Source organism: Panthera pardus, unplaced genomic scaffold (assembly GCF_024362965.1).
Source record: "Panthera pardus isolate Hobbes unplaced genomic scaffold, ASM2436296v1 HiC_scaffold_8, whole genome shotgun sequence".
Classification (NCBI taxonomy): domain Eukaryota; kingdom Metazoa; phylum Chordata; class Mammalia; order Carnivora; family Felidae; genus Panthera; species Panthera pardus.
Window position 1 is genome coordinate 13,581,301 of NW_026527013.1, and position 25,540 is coordinate 13,606,840.

At 57.0% G+C, this 25,540-nt stretch overlaps 1 protein-coding gene across 26 annotated transcripts in view; it reads left to right on the plus strand.

Annotated features, from left to right (window-relative positions):
* Window positions 1-5,370: 5,370 nt before the first annotated feature.
* MAST3 (microtubule associated serine/threonine kinase 3) overlaps window positions 5,371-25,540 on the plus strand; it is a 37,106-nt gene continuing 16,936 nt past the window's right edge. For 3 of the 26 annotated variants that reach the window (XM_019416340.2, XM_053898438.1, XM_053898456.1), the window contains exons 1-12: window positions 5,416-5,469; window positions 11,769-11,800; window positions 14,288-14,377; window positions 22,035-22,123; window positions 22,207-22,279; window positions 22,458-22,478; window positions 22,993-23,107; window positions 23,518-23,678; window positions 23,864-23,939; window positions 24,239-24,448; window positions 24,543-24,644; window positions 24,920-25,052. In XM_019416340.2, the coding sequence (XP_019271885.1) occupies window positions 5,431-5,469; window positions 11,769-11,800; window positions 14,288-14,377; window positions 22,035-22,123; window positions 22,207-22,279; window positions 22,458-22,478; window positions 22,993-23,107; window positions 23,518-23,678; window positions 23,864-23,939; window positions 24,239-24,448; window positions 24,543-24,644; window positions 24,920-25,052 (1,141 nt within the window). In that variant the 5' untranslated portion in view covers window positions 5,416-5,430. Of the gene's footprint in view, window positions 5,470-11,768; window positions 11,801-13,642; window positions 13,990-14,287; window positions 14,378-19,211; window positions 19,512-22,034; window positions 22,124-22,206; window positions 22,280-22,457; window positions 22,479-22,992; window positions 23,108-23,517; window positions 23,679-23,863; window positions 23,940-24,238; window positions 24,449-24,542; window positions 24,645-24,919; window positions 25,053-25,540 lie in introns of those variants that run through there. The other 23 variants (XM_053898442.1, XM_053898443.1, XM_053898444.1 and 20 more) reach the window with 19 other exon arrangements.

Sequence of the window (25,540 nt, forward strand, 5' to 3'; positions counted from 1 at the left end):
CAGAGCAAAATAAATAAATAAATAAATAAATAAATAAATAAATAAAAAATAAAATGTCCAGAGCAGGCAAATCGAAGAGACAGAAAGATTAGTGGTTGCCAGCAGCTGGGAGGTGGGGGCTGGGGAGCGACTGCTAATGGGGACGAGCTTCCCCTTGGGGTGAGGAGAACGTTCTGGAACTAGACAGAGGTGAGGGTTGCAAAACGTAGTGAATGCTCTAAATGCCACTGAACTGTGTATTTTAAACTGGTTACTTTTACGTCATGTGATTTTTCACCTACCAAAAAAAAAAAATGTTCACGGAACCGTGGGAGACTGAGGAGCATACGGTGAGGGTCTCTCTTGGAAGAGCATCTGGGGAAACTGAGGCCCAGGTGGGCCAGGAGGAGGCCCATTCTTGGAGAAGCCCTGTCCCCGGGTGGGGGTGGGGGGCAGCTGGGCCGGTCAGGGTCAGGCGCCCGGGAGGCCATGAGGTCAGAGCCATGGGAACAAAGAAACAGTGTCCCAGGCCTGGCACAGTGGGGATGGGGACCCCGTGACCCCGCACAGAGCAGCCTTCACTGGCAGTAGGGCCAGGCCAGGCCAGGGGGTGGAGTGGGCTGCAGGACTGATGTGGGAGGCCTGGGGGAGGGGCAGAGACAGAGAGAGACAGAGACAGATTGCGAGAAACATAAGGAAAGAGGGAAGAGACCGGTTAGAGATAGGGCCAAAGTCACGACCTCCCCTCGAGGAGCCTGAGACCCCACCCGAGGAGACACCACCGTGGGCCCCATTTCACAGATGGAGACACTGAGCCCAGAGGCCTCAGCTGCCTGTGAAAAGATGGGTTCAGAGAGAGTCCCCTCCCCTCCCCGCCCCCCAGTGGGGCTGAGCGGTGAGTGGGGAGTGAGCCTCATGCCCCAGGTCGGCCCTTCCAGGCCTCAGCTACCCCACCTGCAAAATAGGCTGCAGAGGGATAAAGGAGGATTTGGGCTCCTGGGAGATTGTGCCCACCGGGCAGCCAGCGTAATTAATCATTGTTTGGGGGGCCTCCAGTGGCCTCTGCTCTTGTCACAGCTCCTTCCCATCTCCCCAAAGTCAGAGCAGCCACTGGAAAGACATCGAAGGAGAGAAGAGTGGAGGAGGGGTCAGAGCTGGACACAGATGCCCCCCCCCTCCTTCTCCAGCTCCTTGGTGTCAGGGCTGGGTGCAGGGAGGGGCAGAGGCTGGGGGTGTTCCAAGGGAGAGTAGGGAGGGATGCCCAGAGAAGGGGGATCTTGAACTGGGTGTATAGAATGCAACAGCACTCCCCGCAGAGGGGCACAGCAGAGACCAAAGCTCAGGGGACATGCTTTGGGGGAACATCGAGATGAGCATGGCAGGTCTCGGACGCCACAGGAGAGACGAAGGTGGTAAGTCGGACAGGGACCTCGAGCGTCAGGCTGAAGGGCTGGGCTTTTTTCCCAAGGGCACTGGGGAGCCATAGCAGGTGTGTGAGCAGGACGCCAGTCACAGGTGAAGTGGTGTTTCCATCCTTATCAAAGTCAGGATCTGCACTTCACCTTCCCCCATGCCCGATCTGCACACCCACCTCCCTTGGCCTGCCCGCCCCTACTCCAGGAAGCCCTGGGGTGCCCTTAGTGGCCCCTCCCAGCTGCCCTAGAAACACAGCTGGGGTATGCCCCTAGGGCTGCCCCACTTTCAGCCGCCTCACGAACTGCTGGGAGGGGGAGGCAGGAAGGATTGGGTTAAAAGGGGCCGCCGGAAATGGAAATCGTGACAGGAGGAACCACAGAATTTCCCCACCCCCTCAGCTTCCGCCTCCTTCCTGGGTAGAGTGACCTTCAGTCAGCCGAGGGTTGAGCTTTTCCCTTCTTGTGGCCACAAGACCCCGACGTCCCTGGAGGGCATCTGAGAATGTTGAAGGATGAATAGGATTTTGCAAGGAGAAAATCTGTTAGTTTTTTTAATCAAACAACATTTCTAGGCATCCCTTATTCGTTCAACAATCACACTCCCTGACGCCCCTTAGAGATACCTGAGAAGGGTTTTGATGGATGTATAGAAGTTCGCAGCAAAGAAAATTACTTATTCATTCGGTAAAAATGTTCTTTGATGCTTCTTAAATTTGAAGCGGGTTTTGAAAGATGCATAGGCGTTCACCAGGGAAAAATTGCACTCGTTGTTCGATTGATTCAGCGAATCAGTCAATAAATGTCCCCTAGCGCCCACGGAAGGTGTAATTTTGGAAGTTCTGTGTAGAAGTTCTCCAGATGGAGCAAGGGCTTTTGAAACCTCTCCGGTGGCTCCCCCTCCAGCAGCTCCCCCATTGGCCTGGTCCAACCACCTCTGGTACAGGGCACCTCTCTTTCCCCAAGGTTGCAGCCAAAGTCCCAGGGAAGACTGAGTGGCTGAGCTTGAGTTTCATGTCCACCGTGAGCCTGTCACCCTGGCTGAAGCGAATGAAAAGTCTCTAGGTCACATGTCCACCCCCACTCGGACTCTAGGAGAACTTGTAGGCGGAACAGACCAGAGATAGGGCTGTCGTCGGTCACTGTAAGGTGCGAGCTCCCCATCACCCGGGGTAGACAAGTTATAGCCTGAGGTCCTTTTAGCATAGATTGCCAGACAAAACGTGCCCTATTAAATGAGAATTTCAGGTTAAACGCCCCATAAGTTTTTAGCATATCTACTCACCAAGGATCGCGTGGAACATTAGGAACAATTATTCATTGTTTGTCTGAAATTACATTTAACTGGGTGGCTGTAATTAGTTTGCTAGACCAGCCATATCAAAGAGACGGAGTGCCTTCAAAAACAGGAATTTCTTTCCTTACAGTTCTGAAGGCTACAAGTCCAAGATCAAGATGTTGGCAGGTTTGGCTTCTTCTGGGGTCTTTCTCCCCGGCTTGCAGATGGGGTTTTCCTGCGCGTTCACGTGGCCTACCTTCTGTGCGTGCCTGTGCCCTAATCTCTTCTTATAAAGACAGCAATCATATTGGATTAGGATCCACCCAGGTAAACCTCATTTTACTTTAATTGTCCCTTTAAAGTCCCTCTCTCCGAACACAGTCACATTCTGAAGGACCTACGGTAAGGATTTCAACGTCTGGATTTTGGAAGAACGTGACTCAGCTTACAGCAGTGGCTGCTTTCGACTGCACAGAACAGTCTGGCAGTTTTTGAAAAAGCAGAAATATAGAGTTACCATATGACCTAGGAATTTCACGCCTAGATGTAGACCCAAGAGAATTGAAAGCATATGTCCACACAGTAACTTGCGCATGAACGTTCACAGCAGCGCAACTCACAAGAGCCCAAAAGTGGAAAAACTCAAATGTCCATCGACAGATGAGCGGATAAACAAAATGGGGTCCATCCACACGATGGAATATTATGCAGCCATAAAAAGGAAGGAAGCCCCGACTCAAGCTACAGCGTGGGTGCAACTCGAAAATATCGTGTGGAGCGACAGAAGCCGGACACAAAAGGCCACACGTTGTAGGATTCCATTTATGTGAAATGTCTAGAACAGGCGAAGCCACGGAGACAGAAAGCAGATTGGCGGCTGCCGGAGGGAGGATGGTGAGCGCTCATGGGTAAAGGTTTTCTTCCAGGGTTGGTAAAATGTCCTGCGATTAGATAGTGGTGACGATTACACAATTCTGAGAATATGCTAAGAACCAGGGAATGGTACTCTTTAAAAAGATCTATTTTAGGGGCTCCGGGGTGGCTCGGTCTGTTAAGCGTCGGACTCTTGATTTCGGCTCAGGTCATGATCTCACGGTTTTGTGGGTTTCAGCCCCGAGTTGGGCTCTGTGCAATGACGGCGTGGAGCCTGCCTGGGATTCTCCCTCTCCTCTGTCTCTCTCTCTCTCTGCCCCTCCCCCCCTTGTGCTTTCTCTGTCTCTCTCAAAATAAATAAACTTAAGAAATAAAAATAAATTAAAAGGTATATTTTATGGTGGGTGGATTATATGTCAATTTTATTTATTTATTTTTAATTATCTTTTATAAATTTGTGAGGGGAGTACCAGTACCCTTTTTTTTTTTAATGTTTACTTATTTTTGAGAGAGAGAGACAGAGCGTGAGCAGGGGAGGGGCAGAGAGAGAGGGAGACACAGAATCCGAAGCAGGCTCCAGGCTCCGAGCTGTCAGCACAGAGCCCGACGCGGGGCTCGAACCCACGAACCGCGAGATCATGACCTGAGCCAAAGTCGGAGCTTACCTGAGACACCCAGGCGCCCCTCCTTTTTTTTTTTTTTTTTTTTTATTTAATGTTTCTTTATTTTTGAGAGAAAGAGAGCACCAGCAGGTGAAGAGTGGAGAGAGAGGGGGACAGAGGATCAGAAGTGGGTTCTGGGCCCACAGCAGCTTAGCCCAACGCGGGGCTCAAACTCCCAAAACCGTGAGATCATGATCTGAGCTGAAGTTTGACGCTCAGCCGACCGAGCCACCGAGGCACCCCAATATTTCAGTTTTAAAGTGTGTATGACAAAAACAAAATTTCAGGAAGCCCTGTATTTTTATGTGTTCAATCGGGCCACTGTAATTTGGTAGCAGCCTATCCAGACTCAAAGGCAATCGGGCCCTCCCTGGGGTCTCTCCTCCAGCCTGAGAAGATACTGTAATGTCTAAGTCCAACGGATAGCCAAGGGAACCTGCAGGTGCAGAGACAGTGGCAGTCCCAGTGGAAGAGAGAATATGGATCCCATCTTGGCACTTGGGCTTTGCCCTGCCTCAGTTTCCCTTCTGCAAAGGGGGGCTGGTCAATTATCACCAGATACCTGTGGAAGGTGGTCCTCATTCGGCGCCTAGTCAAGTGCCCAGCTGACTCGGCAAAGGGAGTCATCCTCAAAACAGAAACTGGCAACAGTGGCTGCCTGTTCTTGTAAATAAAGTTTTATTGGGGCTAGGGCCAGAATTAAGGTGAAACCAGTAAGGCAGCGTGATGTAAAGGCAGAGTCAGAGCCTGCATTTTTGGTGTTTAGTTCATCCTGCGCTTTTTGCATTAGTTTAGATTCTCTACACTATTGTTTTCGAATCTTGTGTACCTTAATCACTGATATTTGTGGCCCTTTTCAAATTTTGAACAGAACTGAGGGTCTCGTTCACCTCACCCTAGAACTGGTCTTGTTGTGCGCCCTGGGCACATCAACTAACTTCTCTGAGCCTCAGTTTCCTTCTCTGCAAAATGGGGACGCTAACGGTCCCTTATTCCCAGGAGGATTCATTGAAAAATGGTTTCATCTTGGCTGGGGGGTAAGGGTGGGGCCTGGAAGGGCGGGTCTGGCCCATCCAATGGAGGCGGGGCCCTTCCAGGAGGGCTCCCAGGGAGGGGCGGGGCCAGGACACGTCAGCTGACCGGCTTGACCAATGGCGCGGGGTGGCGGGGCCTGGCAGGCTGGGGCGGGGCCGGGGGCGGGCCAGGCGGCGCGGACTAGCGGGCCATGGACGAGCCGAGCCTCCTGCGGCGCCGAGGGCTCCAGGTGAGGCCCCTGCGTGGGCGGGCGGAGGGCGCGGCCGAGTGCACCTGGCTTGGGTGCCAGGGGCGAGGTTTCGGCGTCCGGGGAAACTGAGGCGGAGAGCGGGGCGCGCGCTCCGATCGCTCCTTCTGCCCGCTTTTCAAAGTGCTTTTCGCCTGATGGGAAGGGGATATATACTCCGTTTGGTTTGACAGATGGAGAAACTGAGGCTCCAAGCGCTAGCGTGGGAGACGGGGGCTGAGGGTTGGGCCCCTTCCCACCAGCTGCTCTAATAATATGAGCAACAGCAGCCTTTGAGCGCTCACCATATGGTCCTCGTCGTGTTAATCTTTTTACTAGTGATATATTCTTATTAATTAATGTGGATCATTACCTGCCTCGTGCCTTCGCTGCGCCACCGCGCCCCAGCCTCAGCTCACCCCTAAGGTGAGCCAAGGAGGTTGGGGCTGTCCGGGCGCCCATTTGTCAGACAGGGAAACTGAGGCTCGGGTCTGGAAGAGTCACAAACTCGAGGTCGCCCGACAGAGGTTCAATCCGGCAGCCTTAACTGGCTCTCTGTTGCGGAAAGCACTGCAAACTGGTTTGCGGGGGGCCGGGCGGGCAGGGGGGAGGAGGTGTCGAGGGCAGGAGACACTTTTGCTTATCCGGATCTCAGTTTCCCCATTGGCTGTAAGGGCCCTCCTTTTCTGACCTCTGGCCCTGAGTTTGTGCGTGAGAGAGTTCGAACCCACGCAGGGGCCACGGGACCCCGATGGGCGACTCCTTTGACTTTTCTGGGCCTCAGTTTCCCCATCTCTGTGCAAAGGGAATTAAGATGATCTAGCCGAGGCGTAGACCACACCCTTAAGGAGCCACCAGGTTGCCTGTCGGGAACCTGGGATTCATCATTTACCCAACAAACATTTCTTGAGTGCCTGCTGGAGAGGCGGCGGGGTGTTCACCCTCTGAAACCGCTCTCCTGGGTCTCCTAGCCTGTTGGGGGGTATGGACGCCTGAGCAGCAGTGACCCCAGGGAGTTGTCAGCTGCAGTGTGGGACGCTCAGGCACTCTTGGAGAAGGCGCCTGACCCAAGCTTTGCTGGGTGGTCTTGGAGCAGAGGAAGCAGCGCGGGTGCCAGGGCAGGGGCGGGGGGGTGCGGGGGGGGGGGGTGCATGGGGAAATAAGAGAGTCTGAGGGAAGCTAGAACCTTGGAAGGACGGGGTGGGGGTGGGGTCCGGGAGGGCAGGGGCAGAGATGAAAGGCAGAAGCGCCCCCACCCCCAGGCGTGGCGGGGGCGGGGGCCGCAAGGGGAAAGTCCGAGGCCAGAGGCAACAGTGAGGGGCCTGGGCGTAGGGGAGGGGGCGGTGAGCGGTGGGGTGTTGTGGGGGGACAGGCCCCGCCCCGAGCCCCAGTTAGACGCGAGCCCCGCCCGCGGCCTCTTAAAATAGAGAAACTGCCTTCGGGTAGGCGAATGGGGGCGCTGCTGACGTCAAGAAGTGGGGGCCTGTTTCATGGGGAAGAGGCACCCGCTCCCTGATGACGAGTCCCATGCTACAAAAGGGGAAACTGAGGCTCAGAGAAGCCTAGCCCCTGCCCAGGTGTCACAGCACGTAGGTGACAGAGTCAGGCTTCGAACCCAGGCAGGTCTGGCTCGCCCTCTTGCTCTGTGGGGGCAGAGGGACAAGTAGAGATTGCCCAGATGAGTGAGGGAATTCTGGGTGGAGGGCACAGCACATGCAAAGGCCCAGAAGCATGTAACTATATATGTTGCGTGGGGAAACTAGGAGCCTCTGCTTCAGGGCGTTCCAGTGCCGATTTTGAAGAGGTTAGATTTTCTCCCTAAGGTGATTGGGAGCTATGGAAAGTGCCGGTGGAAGGGAGGAACACTATCAGACCTGAAGGCTTTGAAAGACTCCTCTGGAGCAGGTGGGGGCCACAGAGGGGGCCAGAGGTGAGGAAAGCCCAGTGTTGGGCTCAGCACGGAGTGCGGAGCCTGCTTGGGATTCTCTCTCTCCCTCTCTGTCTCCCCCTCTCCCCCCAACCCTGAAAATAAATAAATAAACATTTTTAAAAACTTTAAAAAAATAATAATAGTAGAAATATAAATCGTGTCTCACAGTAAGGGGCACCCACAAACGCGAAGCACCGTGTGTGCATTTAATTCTCCTAACAGCACAAGAGGTCAGTGCTATTATTAGCCTCATTTTTTCGGGGAGGGAGACTGAAGATCAGAGAGGGAAATTAAGAGATTTGGAATGCTAACCAGCCTGGCTTCTGAGGATGCAAAAACGTGGAGGGCCTGGGTTTGGGGCATAAGCTACCCGGTACCTTAACTCGGAGCTTTGTTAATGGGCCCAGGAGCACCCCCAGCCAAGCAGGTAGCAGCCTCCTGGTCAGAGCCAATCAGATACTCTGGAGGCTGACCCTTCCAAAGGTCAAAGAGTCGATTCATGAAAGCTTGAGGAAGTGGAGGGGACTCAAGTCAGTTGCGGACTGGCTAGTACAGACCATATCGGTGGGAAGGCTGGCTAATCTGACGGGGGCAGTGTGCTGGGAGGTGGTAAGCAGGAACTGGTCTGGCCCTTGGACCCCCAGTTTGCGCTGGGTCAGAGGAAGAGCTGGGCACTGGGCCTTCCCGCTTTGGGTTAAGCTCAGTCTCCTGTGCAGCATTTATGGGTGCCGGTTAACGTGAGCTCCACTCCTCGCATTGTTATTGCTAGACTACTATTCTTATTATTCTATCGTTATTATTTTTTTTTTAATTTTTTTTAACGTTTATTTATTTTGGAGACAGAGAGAGACAGAGCATGAACGGGGGAGGGTCAGAGAGAGAGGGAGACACAGAATTGGAAACAGGCTCCAGGCTCTGAGCGGTCAGCACAGAGCCCGACGCGGGGCTCGAACCCACGAACCGTGAGATCATGACCTGAGTCAAAGTCGGACATTCAACTGCCTGAGCCACCCAGGCGCCCCTCTATCGTTATTTTTTTTATCATCTCCCACTTGGGCCTTTGCTTCACAAGCCATGCTTCTTTTTTTTTTTTTTTTTTTAAGTTTTTATTTATTTCTTTAGAGAGAGAGAGAATCCCAAGCAGGTTCCACACTGTCAGCAACAGAGCCCGACTCGGGGCTCGAACTCATGAACCGTGAGATCATGACCTGAGCCGAAATCGAGAGCCGGATGCTTAACCGACTGAACCACCCAGGCGCCCCACGAACCACAGACTTTTCAAACACCAGATCTCCAAATTCAGGGGCAGTGAAGGTGGCCAGAGCTTGTATCTATCTGAACTTTGTCTCTGCTGCTGCTGGAGGCATTCCCTGGAAGGTCCATCCTGCATCCTCGTGGCCCAGTTCAGCTTACTCTTCTCCTCCAAAAAGCCCTCAGGCTGGTGCTCTGTGGTCCCTGCTGACTTCTCTCTCCCTTCACTGCAGTTGCCAACTTCCCGTGGGGCTTGGTGCCAGCCGGCCTGAGTCCTACCCCCACCGCACAGATTCCCACCAGCCTGACCACCCCCCACCCAGGAAGCCTCTTGGCTCCCCCCACCTCCAGCCCCTTCTCTCCCCCTGGGTCTCCCCAGTGCCTCCAGTTGTGGGGGTGTCCATGCCCCGGGGGGTTCCTCAGGATGGAGCTGAGGCTTCTGGCTGGGAGGCAGCATTGCCCAGCCCAGCCAAGAACCGAAGAGGTTGCCGTAAATATTATCTTTAAAGGGCAGTTCCAAGGGATCGGGCCCCCACCTACTCTGGTCTATGCGGGAGTCACTCCTTGAGAACAGCCGGCGAAGAGGGGGCTGAAGGCGGAAGCAGATGGCTCTGGGAGCAGAGGGTCCGGGGGCGGTGCCGGGAGAATTCCATGTGGTCCCAGCTTTCCACAGAGCCTTTGCAGGGGGCTGCCGACCTTCCCTCGCTTCTCTCTGCCACTTGACATCTTTTTGTATTTTGGAAGCAAATTAAAATTTGTGGTTAAATTGGTGGTTATTATTAACCTCACAAAATCATTGTCTTGGCACTGATTTATCGAAGCCTCCCCAGTGCCGGGCTCTTAGCTTGTTTCTTGATTCCTCCCAGGACCCTATGGAACCGGGAGGCTTTCCAAATGAAGAAACTGATGTGAAATTGTTTGGCGGGGGTCACACAGCTCAGATGATGGGGAGCCAGACTGGGAACCCAGGACGGCCAGGGCTTTGGAAGGAAATGGTTGGGATGGAGGAGGGGGTGCCAGAGCAAGTAAGTCCTGGGTTCAGATGCCAGCTCCTCGCTGTTTCACGGGTTAGAGGAGAGGGGTAAGCTGGCATAAGACCCCGTAACAATTGGAGGGGGCAGCAGGAGGCCTTAATGGTGGTGGTGGTTCCTATGACTGTGATCAATTGGCCTGAACGATAGTGAGCTCTCCATTCCCAGAGGTATTCAGGCAGACAGAAACACCACGGGATGGCAGGTCAGCCTCTTCCCGCCTTGAACCGCCCGGTTTTGTGGGCTCAGGGTAGCTGGGGTCAGGCCTCGGGGTGACACCCCTCCTCTTGGACCCTCCTCTTCCCCTGCCGGGGGACCCAGCCAACCTCTCCCAGCCCCGTCCTGCACCGGGCAGCTTCCAGCCCCCTTGAATTGGCTGTGGGGGCTGATGACGTCAGTGGTTGCCATGGTGAACGCCCCGCTCTGGATGTGGGCAGTCCGGAGAGCCCACCTAGGTAAAAATAGTCATGTGTCTGTCCTCCACAGGACCGCCCTGGCGTGTGTGTTGGGGGGCGGGGGGGAGCAGGGGGGGTGGGGATGTCCAGAGACCTGGATTCCCTTCCTTCTCCTTGCCAAGAGACATGGGCAGCTGGCTTCCCTCTGCGCCTCGGTTTCCCAGCCTGAAAAACGGCCCTTGCTCCTGGTCTGTATGTATTAGGTGGCTCGGTAAAATTTATCGGGTATTACGATAGTCCACCTAGGCCCTTGCTGAGCTCAACAGTAACACAACGCACAACAGCCACGATAATAATGGCTGATCATCACTACCCTGGGACCCTCCTGATGTTACCCTCCACCTTATAGGTGGGAAAATCAAAGCACGAATTGCGCAAGTTACTTGCTCAAGGTCCCACAGCCAGGCAAGAACAGATAATAAATAGATCTGGACCCAGGTCTGAGTATCCCTAGATTCTAAACTTGCGCGACATGGCCTTTTGAGAATTTAGAAACCTTCTCGGGTGAGCTACATTTGAGGATGGACTCCGGGGTCACCGTGAACCCCAAGTGCACGGCTTTTTGCCCTGCATATGGCGAGGGCACCCAGGGTTGGTGCAGTCAGCTTGCTGAGCACTAAAAGGGTCTTCAAAAGGGAGTCACTGATTAGTGCCCCCACCCCCCGTCGGTTCCCAAGACACAAATCCACATAAGCTTTGCAGAAGTGACTTTCAGATCTGGGAGGGGGCAGAGTGAGGACGAGTCAAGAATCTCCCTTTCCTTGGGGCGCCTGGGTGGCGCAGTCGGTTAAGCGTCCGACTTCAGCCAGGTCACGATCTCGTGGTCTGTGAGTTCGAGCCCCGCGTCGGGCTCTGGGCTGATGGCTCGGAGCCTGGAGCCTGTTTCCGATTCTGTGTCTCCCTCTCTCTCTGACCCTCCCCCGTTCATGCTCTGTCTCTCTCTGTCCCAAAAATTAAAAAAAAAAGAATCTCCCTTTCCTCGAACAATTGTTACTATTTAGCCACTATTGACATCCTTCTTTACAAATATAACTAATTTGTTATTTAAAATAATGAAGTTATGGGGCGCCTGGGTGGCTCAGTCGGTTAAGCGTTCGACTCTTGATTTCAGCTCAGGTCATGATCTCGATGTTCTCGTGAGTTCGAGCCCCGCATCGGGTTCTGCGCTGACAGTGCTGAGCCTGCGTGGGATTCTCTCTCTCTCCTCTCTCTCTGTCTCCTCTCTCTCTCTGTCTCTCTGCCCCTCCCCCACTCTGGCTCCCTCTCTCTCTCAAAATAAATAAATACACTTTAAAATCAAATAAAATAATGAAGTTATTTTTAGTACAAGGAGGGTTTGAGCTAGGCAGGGAGGTGATTGGGAGTCTGGAGGGCTTTCAGGAGGAAGGGGTGCCTGAGCTGAGGGATGATGTGCAATTGACTAGCACCAGAGGGGAGGGAAGGCAGTCTTGGCAGAAGACACAGCTGGTGCAAAGGCTCTGAGGCAGGGCAGAACCCAGAATATGGGGCAGCAGAAAGGAGGCATCGGCTGGAGCTGGGTGAGCGAGGGGCCACCTTCGGGGTGAGGTGGGTGGAGGGCCGGGGATGTGAAGGGCCTGTCTCCTTGGGAATGACCCCTGTTTCCTCTCATTTCAGAAGGAGCTGAGCCTGCCACGCCGGGGACGTGGGTGAGTTCACCTAAGGCCAGTGGGCTGGGCTGGACCCAACGGTCCTGGGCACAGAGATTTCAGCGGCAGCCTCCATCCAGACTGTGAATTTATTTGATAATTACAACAAAGCTGCTCACCTTGATCCTTTCCCCCGGTGTTTGCAAAGTGCTTTGGAAGTGCTTCATTTGGCCCGCACAAGCTGGGGGCCCACGCCAGTTTGCAAATGTGGAGGTTGAAGCGCTGTAGGGTTGCACAGCTGGGACAAGGGCATCCAGGTTGGAAAAGGAACCCTTGTCTAGCATCTAGAGTCCAAATCAGAGGATTCCAGCCAAGTATCCTGGAGCCGGCTTGCATGTCTCCCATGACGGGGAGCTCACTGTCAGGGGACACAGGTAGAAAATTGTATCCTTCAGGGTCACATTAGCATTTTTCTGTAGGCTGGCATTTTCGGATCCCAGAGCTCACAGACCGTTTTGTGTGGTGTCTTTGCTGGTTTACAGACGGGAAAGCACAGCCCAGGACAGGGAGGGTTTTGCCTTGTGCTAGCGGTCCGGAGGTGTGTGAGTGTAGACACCCGCTCTTTGGGGGCGGTGTTTGCCTGAGGGATGGGAATTCTCTTGCCCGGCAGTGAAATTACCCACTTAACAAACTTTTTTGGGGTGCCTACTGTGTATCAGGCCCTGTTCCAGGCATGGGGGGGGGGGGGGACACAGACAAATCGATGCTGGACCCTGCCCATGGAGCTCACACTCTCTTGGGGAGAGTTATGGTGAAGAGATGTACTGCAGGGGAGAAATTAAACAGAGGAGCTGCGGGGGAGGGGGGGATGGGATTTAGCCCTGTTGGAGAAGGTAACATTTGAGCCTAGATCTAGAAGAGGAAGAAGAGGCAAGAGGGAAAGTCTGAGGGGAAGAGCATCCCAGTTAGAGGGAACAGCATGGGCAAAGGTCCTGGGGTGCAAGCCAGCTTGGCATTGAAAGAACATCATGGAGACGGCAGTAGCTGGAGTGAAGAGAGCACAGGGGAGGTGAAGGGAGAGGGGAGGGAGGTCCTGGGGTTTGGATGAGAGTTTGAAATCTGATGGTGGGGATGGGGTCAGACTGGCCCCCAAGCCCTGACCACACGTTCTTGATGGACTGGGGATGTGCAGCTGGTGGGGAGGAGCCTGAGGGGCCCGTAGGGGCGGGGCTCCGGCATTGACCGGAAGGCGGGCACTGTCCCTGGCCTTTGCCCAGGCTCGCGGCGGGGTGGTGGACCGGAATCAGTCAGAACCACGGAGGACAAAGTCCTGGGCCACGGGGCAGAACGAGGACAAAGACTCCCTGAGAGCTGTCTGCTTTCTGCTACCTACCGCGTTCTTGACCGGGTCTAAGCGGGGTGTCGAGGGGGGGCCATAGCCAGACACAACCCCGGAGTCTTGGGAACTGGGCTGGGCAAAAGGGAGGGTGGGACTCGGGGCGCCATGGGTTCTTGTGTAGGGACGGCTCCGCCGAAGAGGGGCCCATGGGACCGAACTGGGATGTGGGTGAGGGGGACGACGCTCCAGACAGGGACCCCAGCGAAGCAAAGGCCTGGAGGCGTGGACCGGCCTCTGATGTGCGTGGGGATGCTGAGACCCGCCGCGAGGGGCTGTGCTGAGCGGCAGGCGGTGGGGGAATAGGGGCAGGACGCGCTCAGATCTGGGGTCCCAGAGACAACCCCCTCCCACCCCCGCACCTCCCGGGGAGGGGTGGGGCGAGGGCAGAGACCCGGCCGGGAAGGGGTGGGGCCAGGCGATGGAGCAATAATGCCAATCGAGGAGGCAGTGACCGCCCTTCCTTTTCGGCCGCGCAGCCCTGGGGCTCGAGACCCGGCAGCCTCGGCGTCCCTCTCTCCGGGAGGGGTTGGCACCTGCCACTCCAGCCTCCCGCAGCCCGACTTTTCCTGCTGGGCTGGGCCTGCGCGCAGGTGCGGGGCCCGAGCCCCGCCCCGAGGAGGAGAGAGCCCGCCCCCCGCGCCCCCGGCGGCCCGGCCTCCGCGCCGCCGCGTCCGTCGCGCCCGCCAGGCGTGCTGTCCCCACGTCCGCGTCTGTGGGTCTGTCCGATCGCGCCACCATCAGGGTTGGGGGGCCACAAAGAGGGCTTTGGCACCCAGCCGCGTAGACGCAACCCCGGCCTCAGCATGAAGTCTCGCAGGGACAAGCTTCACATCCCGGCGCTGACCCTCGAGTGAGTGCTTGGCGAAGAAGGGGGGAAATGGGGAGGGAGGAAGAGAGGCAGACAGACAACCGCCCTTCCCCCCGCGTCTCTTTTTAAGTCGCCCAGAGTCAGACCGCCGCCTCCGGGGAGCCCTCCCGGGTCATCGGTCATCGGTCAGGCCCCACCCCCGCGGCCTTGGCGAGACCCAGAATCCCGGGCCTTGGGGGCTCCTTCTCCCTAAAGGAACCTAAGTCCTGGTCCGAATTCGGATTCGGCCACACGCAGGGGCCACCACCAGGTTCACAGTCCCCGGCCTCTTTCTTTACAGTCTGTCTCCGAGCAGCCAGAGCCCATCTTTGCTGAGCCCCAGCAGCCCCTGCAGCCCTTGCAGCCCCTCACTGGGCCTGCATCCCTGGAGGTAAGTGACAGCACTCGGGGGGCGGGGCTCGGACATTGCCCTGGCACCCCAGAACCTTGGAAGCCACCCAGACCCAGCTTCCTCACCAAGGTACTGTGGGCTGGTGACATCACCTCTCTGGGCCTCAGTTTACCCCTCCATAAAATGAAACTACTATCCACATTAGGTCCTGGATGGGGGAAATTCCATTTTCAACCATAGCCAACAGGTCCTCCATCCGACAGGTGGCCAAGGTGAGGCTAGAACTTGAGCTGTGGCCCAAGGACATCCCTGGGACAGATGCTGGGTTCCCAGCCTGCTCTGGGCCCTCCCTGCTGAATCAGCCTTGCCTTCCAGCCTGTGACCTCCAGGACCCTCCCCACACCCAGCTCAGCTGGCCAGAAAGCTCCTCCCTCTGAATGTAGACACACACACACACACACACACACACACACACACACACAGCTGAGAGTTCACCCTTAGAGCCCCACGCACTGTCCCAGGCAAAGTGGCGTCAGGAGGAAAGAACCAGCTTGACTGAGTGCCAGCTCTGTACCAAATACCTTCTGTTTCCTGCACAAGCCGAGAGGGAGGCGCCCTTCCTGTCCCCATTTCTCAGCCGAGGAAACTGAGGCTGAGAGGAGACGCCACTTCTCTTGGTTCAAGCATCAGGGCCAGCTTGGCTACCAGAGTCTGTTGAGGGTTTGAGGCAGCCTCTGTGACTGGCACGTCTCAGGGTCTTGCCCCCTCTATAGGAGGAAAGATCAGGGTTGTCGTGGGCTCTTCGCACGGCTTGGGAAAAGTTCAGGGAGGTGACAGATGTGTGAGTCAGTCATGTCTGGAATTCAGTGGCCCATCAATCATTTATACCTCAGTATGAATGAACTGATTAGATTCTTTCCATAGACCTTTCGTGGGGAGAAGAGAGAACAATTTGGAGCCCTCACTGGGTGCTGGGCAACAGACAGTTCCCTTCATTAAGTAGGTACCTACTGTGAGCCAGATGCTAAGGGCATAGCTGTGAACAAGATTAACGTAATCCTTCCCTCATGGGCCTCTCAGTCAGATCTCTGGAGGTGGGCAGTGAACAAGTGAGGAGACAAACAAGAGCCATTCGGACGGTGACCCCTTGGGGGAGGTGGTGTTTTAGCCAAGGTCTAGGCAGAGCTAGGGGAAGAGAAGTACCAGGCAATGGGAACTGTACGTGCCAAGGTCCTGAGGCAGGACCAAGAATCGAAAAGCTTCTGTGGCTGCCTTGGGGGAAGAAAGGTCTGCCGAGGACAAGTGATAGGAAGGGAGGTGGCCAGGATAACATCTGGGTAGAAAGTGGTGGGGCCTAGACCAGGTCGGGGTATCCAGTGGGGACTGCTGTACCCCCCATTTAGGGGAGGAGGAAACCCAGGACATCAGAGTATGTTGTGCAGAGGTACCCTGGGAAAGAGTGTCAGGCCAAATCTGACACCGACCGCTTGGCCTCAACCACCAAGTGTACAACAGCTGAGCCAGTTTTATCAGGAGCAAATAAATGGAGGCAGAGAGTTTGGGGCTCTGAGCAGAAAAGCCTCCTCACCCGCCACCAGAGGGCAGCAGAGCCCCATCACCTTGGGCCAGGCAAGGAAATGGGTCCCTGCCTCCCCTGCTCCAAGTACCCTAGGAATAAGCCCACGTTTGTTCTCTCAGCCTCCAAGTCCCCATGAGTCTGGCCCCTGCCACCTCTTGTCTCCCTGTCACCTATCTCCCCACCTGGCTCACCATACTCTAGCCATGAGGCTTCCTGGGCTGCCAGAATATAAACTGGTCCAGCCTCAGGGCCTTTGCATTTGCTACTCCTCTGCTCAGAGCTCCATTTCCTCCTTTCTTTGTCACGTCTCTATCAAGCCCTCAGATAGGAAGCTTTTTCTGAACACAGCCCCCATTCAGGGCCTCCCAAGCCCCAGATACATCCATTATGCCTGTCCATTTCCCTCATTGAGACTGCATTATGGGTGTGATTTCCATGTTTTCTTGTGTGATTCTTAGGTTATTTTTCTCACCCAGAGGTTTGGGAGCCCCTTGAGGGCCAGAGCTGGATCTGGCCTATTCTAGGGCGGGGCCTGGTATACAGCAGGTGCTCAGTTAATGCTTATGGCATGGACAAATGGGAAGGAGGTGGGAGGGCTCTGCCTGTGGTGGTGAGCAGGAGGTAATCGAAGAAGGTCGTGAACTCAAGGTCGTGAATTCGGCCCTCATGGACAAGGGGGCAATAAAAAGCACTGTGAGAAGAATGTTCCCTCTGGGGCCTTGAATGTCAGGGACAGGAAGAATTTGTTATTTTTCTATCCAGGGAACTAAGAACCATACAGCGTATAGAGCTGGGAGGGGTGTGGACAGTGCATGGGCAGGTGGGAAGGGCTGGGGTGGTCAGACCATGGAGGGGTTGAGGGTAGGGTTCTGTACGCTCACTGGGGCTTTGCCATTTACATAGTCACTTAGCACAAGCAGAGGGAGGCAGATCCCGAGTTACGGACAGGGTTAGGCTCTGAGACCTAGGAGAGGGATTCACCCAGAAGTGTGGTTTTGCTGTAAAAGCACTGAGGAGCCACGGAGGGTGGGTGAGTTGGGGAGGGACGTGATCTGGTGGGCAGGGGGCTGACGCCAGACATCGGTCAGACATTAGTCAGCCTTTCACGGGAGGCCTTTGCCACGGCCACAGGCATTCTGGATTGTCAGCTGCAGCATTGTTCTGCAGAGGAGGAAACTGAGGCCAGATGGGCGTGGGAGAAGTGGCTGCTGGGGATGCCAGCACAGTGGGAGTAATGGGGGGCACGGAAGCACTATAGGGTGCCACCACAGCTGGGATTGACGGGTAATTCCTTTACTAACTGTGCAGAAGCACACATGGTGGGGAGGGTTTGTGGGCACAGTATGTCAGCATATGGTGACTTGGGTCCCCAGACCTGTGGGATCTTGTGTGCCCCCACGCAGGAAGCTCTGTCCCTGGCCTGTGGCTCACGCTGGATATCTCAGGGTCATAAGCGACCACCTCCTTCTTTACGTCCACATCTGGCCCCTCAGCAGGGCCCGTGCACTGGCCTCAAACCGGGTCTGGAATCTACCCACTTTTCCCCACAGCCTCACCCTGGCCTGGGCCTCAGTGTCGTCCTCCCAGACCCTGTTACAGCCTCTCACTAGCCTCCTGCCACCTGCATTTCTGCCCCTGACAGCTCCTGTTCCCCATGGAAGACGGGAGCGGGGGGGGGGGGGGGGGCGGAATTGACAAACAATTCAGACCATGCCCCTTCCCTGCTCACACATCCTCCATGGCTCCCCATTGCTTCTCCGGCTACAACCGCACTCTTCCTGCAACGTTTACATGTTAAGTCCTGCTGGCCTCTTCCCCTCAGTCTGGTCTCAGGGCTTTTGCACAAGTTGTGCCCTCTGTTGGGAACACTTCCCATGGCGGGCCTCTCTTCCTTCTCAATGTGTCACCTCCTCAGAGAGGTCTCCTGGCTAAAGTCTCCCTTTGCCATTTGTTACCTCTGTTCTTTTCCTTCCTTGACTACGGTGTTTGAAATTATCTTGATCATTGAGTCGTTTGCTGTTTACTGTCTGCTTCCCCCACCAGACTTGGGGCCTCTGAGGGCAGGGTACTCAGGGTTTAGCACAAGTTACTCAATAAATGTTGTGTGAGTGAATGACCAGCGAGGGGTGTTTGAGACCCAGGCCCAGGGGACCTGGAGAGCATCAGGAGGACAAACCCAGTAGCAACCTGAGGGTGACTGTGGCCATGGCCAAGGCAGGATGGGGAGTCTCTTGAGAAACCTGAGAAGCAAAATTGGTGGCAAGAAGGTTGGGGGGAGTTAGGGTTACACACCAGGCGGGGGCCCCTATCCATGACTTCTCAGATATGGGGTCTGGGCTTCAGCGTCTGGGTTGGTTCCCAAAGCATCGTGTGATCTGTGAAGAGGCCACCCTCAGGGTGACACTGTCCCTGACTTCTGGGACGGTCATGAGAGGAAGAAGCATTAATTCACTACCTCCTGTGTCAGACGTTCCTATTTCTATGGTGAACAGGTACTGCATTCCCAGCACTTTCTGTGCCTCCGATTCCATTCCATTTTCCTGAGGGGACATCTGTAGAGGGAGAAACAGAGGCCCGGAAGTTAGCCTGATGCTAATAACATTTATCACACATTTATCGGGCACTGTTGTGGGTGCCACCTTACGTCTAACTCATGTAATCATCCTATCAGCCCAATTTCCCTCCCATTCTACACTTGAGAAGACAGGCCTCAGAAGTTAAATCAGGCATCCCCTGAGTCGGGTAGCCAAGTTGATGGCCTTTCCGTCGCCATAGACAGGCAAAGCATGTCAGATGCCCTGATTTCCGTTTGCGCAACACGTCCTTTCTGCCAGTCCAGTGCTGAGAGATGCCGGGGCCTCAGGGAGCCCAAGCCCGAGAAGACAGAGCCAGACAGACGAGAAAAGGTTTCCTGGAAGAGGGGACGCTGGATTTTGCCAGGCAGGAAGGACATTCCAAGAAGTGGAGCCACCGTGGGCACGGTAGCATGAGCCAGGCCAGGCCCTCGGATAGGTCTCAAGTGCCACACTCAGAAGGGGTTCGCGCGGCGGGGAGAGGGGGAAAAGGAGACGTGAACAGATTGACGTTTTGAGGGAAGGGGGCTACGTTCCACCGCCTCACCTAACGGGCGCCAACGCCCCGCCCCCGCCGCCCGCGGCCCTGGCAACGCCCCGCCCCTCCGCCCGCGGCCCTGGCAACGCCCAGCCCACTAAGCCGGCACGCGGGTCCGCCAGCCTCGCTTCCGCGTCGCTCGCTCCGCCCCGCGAGGCCCCGCCCCCGCGAGGCCCCGCCCCCGCGCTCGCCTGGGCGGGTTCCCGGCCGCGTTCCGGGGCGCGCGCTTCCTCCTCGCCCCCTAACCCCAGCCCCGCGGCGCGCACCCCCTACCCCGCTCCGCGGGGCTCCTGGGGCCAATCCCGCCGCGGAGGTTCGTGCCCCGCCGCCGCCGCCGCTGCGCCCCCGCGCCTCCCGGGTCTCGGGCGGCGGCGGCGGCACAAAGAGAAGCAGCATGTCCGACCCCAGCTACTGGACGGCGGTGGCTGCGCCAGGCCACCGGAGCCGCCTTGCCAAGGGCGCGCTGCTGCAGCGCTCCAAGAGGTAGGGGGCACCGTGCGGGCAAAGGCGCGGCGGCCGGCCAAGCAAACACGAGTTGCCAGAAGTATATCCCGGCGGCGTGGCGTGGGCCACTGTGTGCGGCGGTAGGGGGCAGGGGGGGACGCTTTGGGATCGAGGTATCCTCTAGGACCCCAGATACCCTCGTTTCGCCCGTCGTTACCCCGGAGTGGGGTGTCTGCCCGCTGGGGTCATAGTTAAGGTGGTAACACAGGCAGAAGGGACTTGGGACCGAGTCAGGATTCGAACCCGGGTCTCTAGGCCTGGGAGACCTGGGGAGGAGCTTCTTGGAAAAACTGAGGCTACTCTGGCCCCGGGGCTCAGTTAGCGGAAATATTGTTTCAGAAGCAGATATTTACCGCACGAGGCTGGCATGCAGGTGGTGTGTCAGGAGCCGGGTCACGGGGGTAAAATACTGGGTTTAGCCTCCAGCGAAGCCTGGCTTCTCTTGGAGTCTGTTTCCTCTTCTGAAAAGAAAAGGCCAGGTAAGGGGTAAGGGCTGTGGACTTTACAGGACTTGGGTTCAAATTCCTGCCCAGCCACTGCCTGGCTGTGTGACCTTAGGCAGTTCCTTAACCTCTCTGTTCTTAGATGTTTCACTGGTGCTGGGTTGGGGCGTTCCTAGAGGGCTAGGCACTGAGACCAGCTGCTGAAGGACCTGGAATGCTAGGTTCAGGGCTTAGACGCTTCTCCCAGATCCTGTGGAGCTACAGAGGGCTTAAGGGCACCTTAGGGATCGGGTACAGGAAACTGGCCTCAGGCCAGCGTTTTCTGTCGTATCCTCACTCTGTGTTGTCCCACTTGGGTGTTTATTGAATGGCTAGGCAGAGCTTCTCAGCGTCCTGGGCCTTCTCCAGAGAGGGCTGAGCAAATAGCCGACACTAGACAGTTGCTCGGGAAGTGCACAAATGATGCCCGGTTCCCCTTTGAGACCTCAAATATGGCTGTGTTTTCTTTTCAAGAAGGCCCCGCCTGAGAGCGAGAGGGAGGTGGCCAAGTGTTTTTCCCAAAGGCAGCTGTTAGTGATAAATGATGCATTGGGGTGCAGCATGGAGCTGAGAACCCAGATGAGGGCTGGGAGAGGATGTGGGACTGGGGGGGGGTATGGGTGTGTGTGTGGGGGGGGGGGGTTGTTGGCAGGAAGTCTTGCAGGAACCTGTGGGTTTCACTTTTGCTTCTGTACATCAGACTACAGGACAGTTCCTTGCGGCTGTTGACATCCGTGGCCTCAGTTTCCTAGGCTGGGAAGTGGGTGCAACTGGTGTCTCTCACCTCCGGGTTTGTTGGGATTGGCAAAGGGTGACTTAATTCACCGGGGAGGCATTGCCTGCCCTCCCACTGCGTGCACTAGACCCTGCAGGAGTTGTGGGGAGAAAGATGACCATATACGTGCCCACGGCCATCGACCCAGTGCTGGGCCCAGAGCTGAACACTGTGTACGTAGTTCATCAGATCTTCCCAGCACCTTGCAGGGTGTACAGATGGGGAAACAAGCTCAGAAGGGCAGGTGCACGGGGTGTCGTCGACAGGCTGGATCCCTCCTCCCTGCCTGTCTTGTTGCCTGGGTCGGCCGCTGACCCTGCTCTCCCATGTCTTAGCCTGCTCTGTGCCTTCTGCCTGGGACACCATTCCTGGCCCTGTAAGGCCCTGAGGTTTCTCTCTCCCTCCCTGCGCCACTGAGCTGCGTTGGCGGCTCAGAGTATGTGGGATGCTGCACTTGTCGAGCAAGCAGAGCCGTTGCTGGGCGACTGCACCGGGGAAGGTGGGGAGACGGTTCGCTCTCAATTTCCCTCTGCCAGGGCGGGGGCCGGGGCCGGGGCACAGGTGGGAGAGGCTGGGCAAGCGTGGGAGTGGCCTGGGCCAGGGGGTCTGGAAGCCAGAAGACAACGGGGATGGAGGGAGGGAAACGTGTGGGCAAAAGTTGGGTAGGACAGGGAGGACAGGACCTAATGTGCGAGATGCTGATTTTCGGGGTTTTATAAGGATCGGACTGGCATTTTGGGGGGATCGTGGGGAGGAAGATCGCCAAGAGATTGGGGCAGCGAGCCTGAGAAGGGGTGCGTGGGATGGAATGGGAACCTGCCTCAGTTCACCAGTGAGCTCTGGGGTCCTCTGCTCTCTCTGCCTTATTTGCCAGTGCTCCCGGCCGGGGCATGGCGTCAGCGAAGGAGTGGGGGTGGGGTGGTGAACACAGAAGCGTGAGAAGGCTCACGGGGGGCTCCTGGCCATGTGCAGTGTCCCCCAGGAGTCTGGAAGTGTCTCATGCCACCACTGATGATAATAAGAGTTTTAAGAGTAGGTAACATTTGTCAAAAATGACTACCCCAGACCTCAAAGGCCGAGCTAAGGGCCATGCAGGAGTCCAACCGGGGGCAGAGTGGCAGTGGTCACACCTAGCTTCCCGTCCTGCGCCAGAGCTGGCCATATGTGCGCTCTGGCTTGGGCACGCGGTCCTCTGAGCCCTGAGGCCTGGGCCAGCGCCTGACCTTGTCCCCACCTCCCTGACAGCTGCCGCAGTGGGAACCGCAAAAGCCTGGTGGTAGGAACGCCCTCCCCAACCCTCTCCCGGCCCCTGTCTCCGCTCTCAGTTCCAACAGGTGAGTGTGGGAGCAAGCCTGCAGGGGCGGTGTCCCGTCTCTGCCCCCTCTGCCTCAGTTTCCCCTGCCTGCTTCTTCCTCAGCAGGCAACAGCCCCCTGGATAGTCCTCGGAACTTCTCCGCTGCATCGGCCGTGAACTTCCCCTTTGCCCGAAGGTGAGTGGTCACTGGCTTTGAGGGATGACCTCAGCACAACTGGTGAGGGGACAGGCAGCGGCATGCTCTTGGTGGTTGGCCCTGCCTCTTCATTCGCCTTTTCCCCTCCCCTGTCCCCTGCCCTGTGACGGTCTCTCCCCCTGGCTTCTGCCCCCGGCAAACGCGCGGCCTTCTGCAGCCACGTCCCGCGCATGGACAGGTAATTTCAGGGAGCCCTTGGGGAGGAGGAGGGCACACCATCCAGGCTAAAATCACTAATTCACTAAAAATCATTAATTTACTTAGTCAGAGTTGACGTTGGACCAAGCATTTAAATGTTACTCGTTCGCTCATTAACATTTATCGAGCACCCGTTACATGCCGTACCCTGTGCCGGGGGCCGAGGAAGGGGAGGCTGGACTTCGACCCTTGGGGAGTCCTCAGTCTCAAGGGGGTGACTGGCATGTATCCCATGAACTGCAACTCACAGAGGTCAGAGCTTCGATGTGGGAGGCACTGGCAGCTGGGTCAGGGAGGGCTTCCCGGAGGAGGTGTCGGAAGGGCAAGGAGAAAACACACAGTGGATTTGTTCACCTTGAACCTCTGTTCTCCGCCTTTCCGGAAGATCCTTCCTCCAACAGGGCCAGCACCTGCCAGCCACGGTCTCCGTCCTTAGTCCCCACAAACCACGGGGGCCATGCCTTCTTTCCAACTCTTCTGGTTCTCCCCTCTAGGGCTGACGGCAGAAGATGGTCCCTTGCATCTCTCCCATCTTCTGGCTATGGAACCAACACACCCAGCTCCACCGTCTCGGTACCCACAGTCCCACCTTGGCCAGCAGACAGGCGGGTGCGAGGTGGGGCGGGACACGTCTTTGGTTTTTATCAAGGTGTCGGATAGTTGTCCAGCCAACAAACATCCTGGCTGCCCCCTCTGTGCCCCATTCCGGGCAACGTATGGGTCCCTGAAAAGACCCAGCCTCGGTCCCAAGGAGTCCCCGTTCTGGAGGACACAGACATCCCCATCCTGTGGGGTTAGGGCCTGGCCAGAGGGAGTCTTAGGGTTGCTTAGGGAGCAGGCGGCGAGGCTTGCTGGAGGAGGGGGCATCAGAGCTGGGGTTTTGAAGGATGCGTAGAAGTCAGGCAGGAGACTGTTAGCATCTAATGACCAGCAGGCAGCCTAGGCCTTGAGGGGTAATGCTGGGGTTCTGGCTTTGGCGCTGACTGTGAACTCGTGGCCCTGATACCCCCTCCTGCCAGTCGAGCTCATCCTCCCGGGAGCGCCTCCACCAGCTTCCTTTCCAACCGACACCGGATGAACTATGCTTCCTGTCCAAGCATTTCCGCAGCTCAGAGAGCGTGGCTGACGAGGAGGGCGGCCACCGCTCACCCCACCTTCGTCCCCGTTCCCGCAGCCTCAGGTGGGCCTTGACCTCTAACCTCAGCCCCTCCCCTGGCTGCCTTTGGGGCCCACGTTGTGGTCCCTCCTCCACCTCTGGCCCTGACCCTGTCCAAGCCTGGCCTCTGATCCTCGACCCTCCCCTGGACTGGATTTCTGGTCCCACGTCACAAGCTGACTGTCCCCCGCCTGCCCCTTCCCCTTCAGCCCGGGACGCACAACAGGGAACTTCGACAATGAAATCGTCATGATGAATCATGTGTACCGGGAGAGGTTCCCCAAGGTGGGCAGCGCCCGGTGGCTGCACCGGCCCTAACTCCCCTCCATGTTGTTGTCCCTCCTTGGCACCCTGTCTTCTTGGCTGTATCCCCCCCCCATCTCTCCATTTCTGTCTGTCCCTATCTCTCTGTCTCAAAGCGCCCCCCTCCAACCCAGGCATATTGCTTCTTCCCCCGCCAGTTCTCTGGCCCCGTCGTCCCCATCATCACATTCTCCCCCACAACTGCCTGTCTTGCCCCCACCTGTGTGTATTGCCCCCCCAGCCCCGTCCAGTGACCAGGTTGTCCCATCCGCCCTGCCCAGGCCACGGCACAGATGGAAGGCCGCCTGGAAGAATTCCTTGCTGCTTTTGCACCCGGCGCCCGGCTGGCCCTGGCCGATGGCGTCCTGGGCTTCATCCACCACCAGATCGTTGAGCTGGCCCGCGACTGCCTGGCCAAGTCTGGAGAGGCCCTCGTCACCTCCCGCTACTTCATGGAGATGCAGGAGAAGCTGGAGAGGCTGCTACAAGATGTGTGTTTTTGGGGGGGGGGGTGTGGGTGTGGGGGTCCCCGGGGAGGGCAGGGCCAAGGGCCTGCAGGCGACGCCATCGCCCGCCTCTCCCTAGGCCCACGAGCGCTCGGACAGTGAGGAGGTCGGCTTCATTGTCCAGCTTGTCCGGAAGCTGCTCATCATCATCTCGAGGCCGGCGAGGCTCCTTGAGTGCCTGGTGAGTCTCTGCACCCAGCCAGGTGTGGGGCCCAGCGGTTGAGACTAGGCCGCTAGAACCGTCCTGCTGAGATACGAGAGACAGGCCCATCGGGTGGAGTTTGGAGAGGAGCACGGGGTGCCTCCCGGCTGGGCTGGGCTCTTTTCCCCGGGGAAGTGCCAGGAGCTGAGATCTGGAGGGGAGAGTTAAAGCTGCTTCAGACGGAGGGGACGGCACGGGCCGAGGCCTGGAGGTGGCCGCAAGCCCTGGCTTACCAGCCCCTCTGCCACCCCCAGGAGTTTGACCCTGAGGAGTTTTACCACCTGCTGGAGGCTGCCGAGGGCCAGGCCCGAGAGGGCCAGGGCATCAAGACGGACCTGCCTCAGTACATCATTGGGCAGCTGGGCCTGGCTAAGGACCCCCTCGAGGGTAAGCTGACGGGAGTAGGGTGGAAAGAGGAAACCCAGGAGAGGCCGGGGCAGAGCTGTGATTCAAACCCAGAGCCGTCGACTCCACAGCTGCCGTGATGTCCTTCGTCTCTCTGTGGCTCTGCCCTCAGCCACCTGTGGGGCCCACTGTGGGAAAGTGCCTGGGGTTCCTGGGTCAGCCAGCTGTAAGTGGGACCTCTGACCTGCCAAGGGGTGGCTCCGAGAGGAGCCACCACTCCTCCCACGAGTCCCCAAAGTACTTTCCTGATTTCATCATCTGACCGTGGCCCAGGAGACGGACTTAGAGTCGGACAGGACAACCAACCCGTGGGCTTGACCAAGCTGGTCAAGAACTCCCCCCAGACAGCAGAGTCAGGAGAACTGAGACGTGGGACCCGGGGAGCGTCGAACTTGGACCTGACCTGGTCCAGGTGCGGCCATGGGAGGCTCTGGGGAGAGGTTGATGTGTAAGCGAGTCCTGGCGGATGG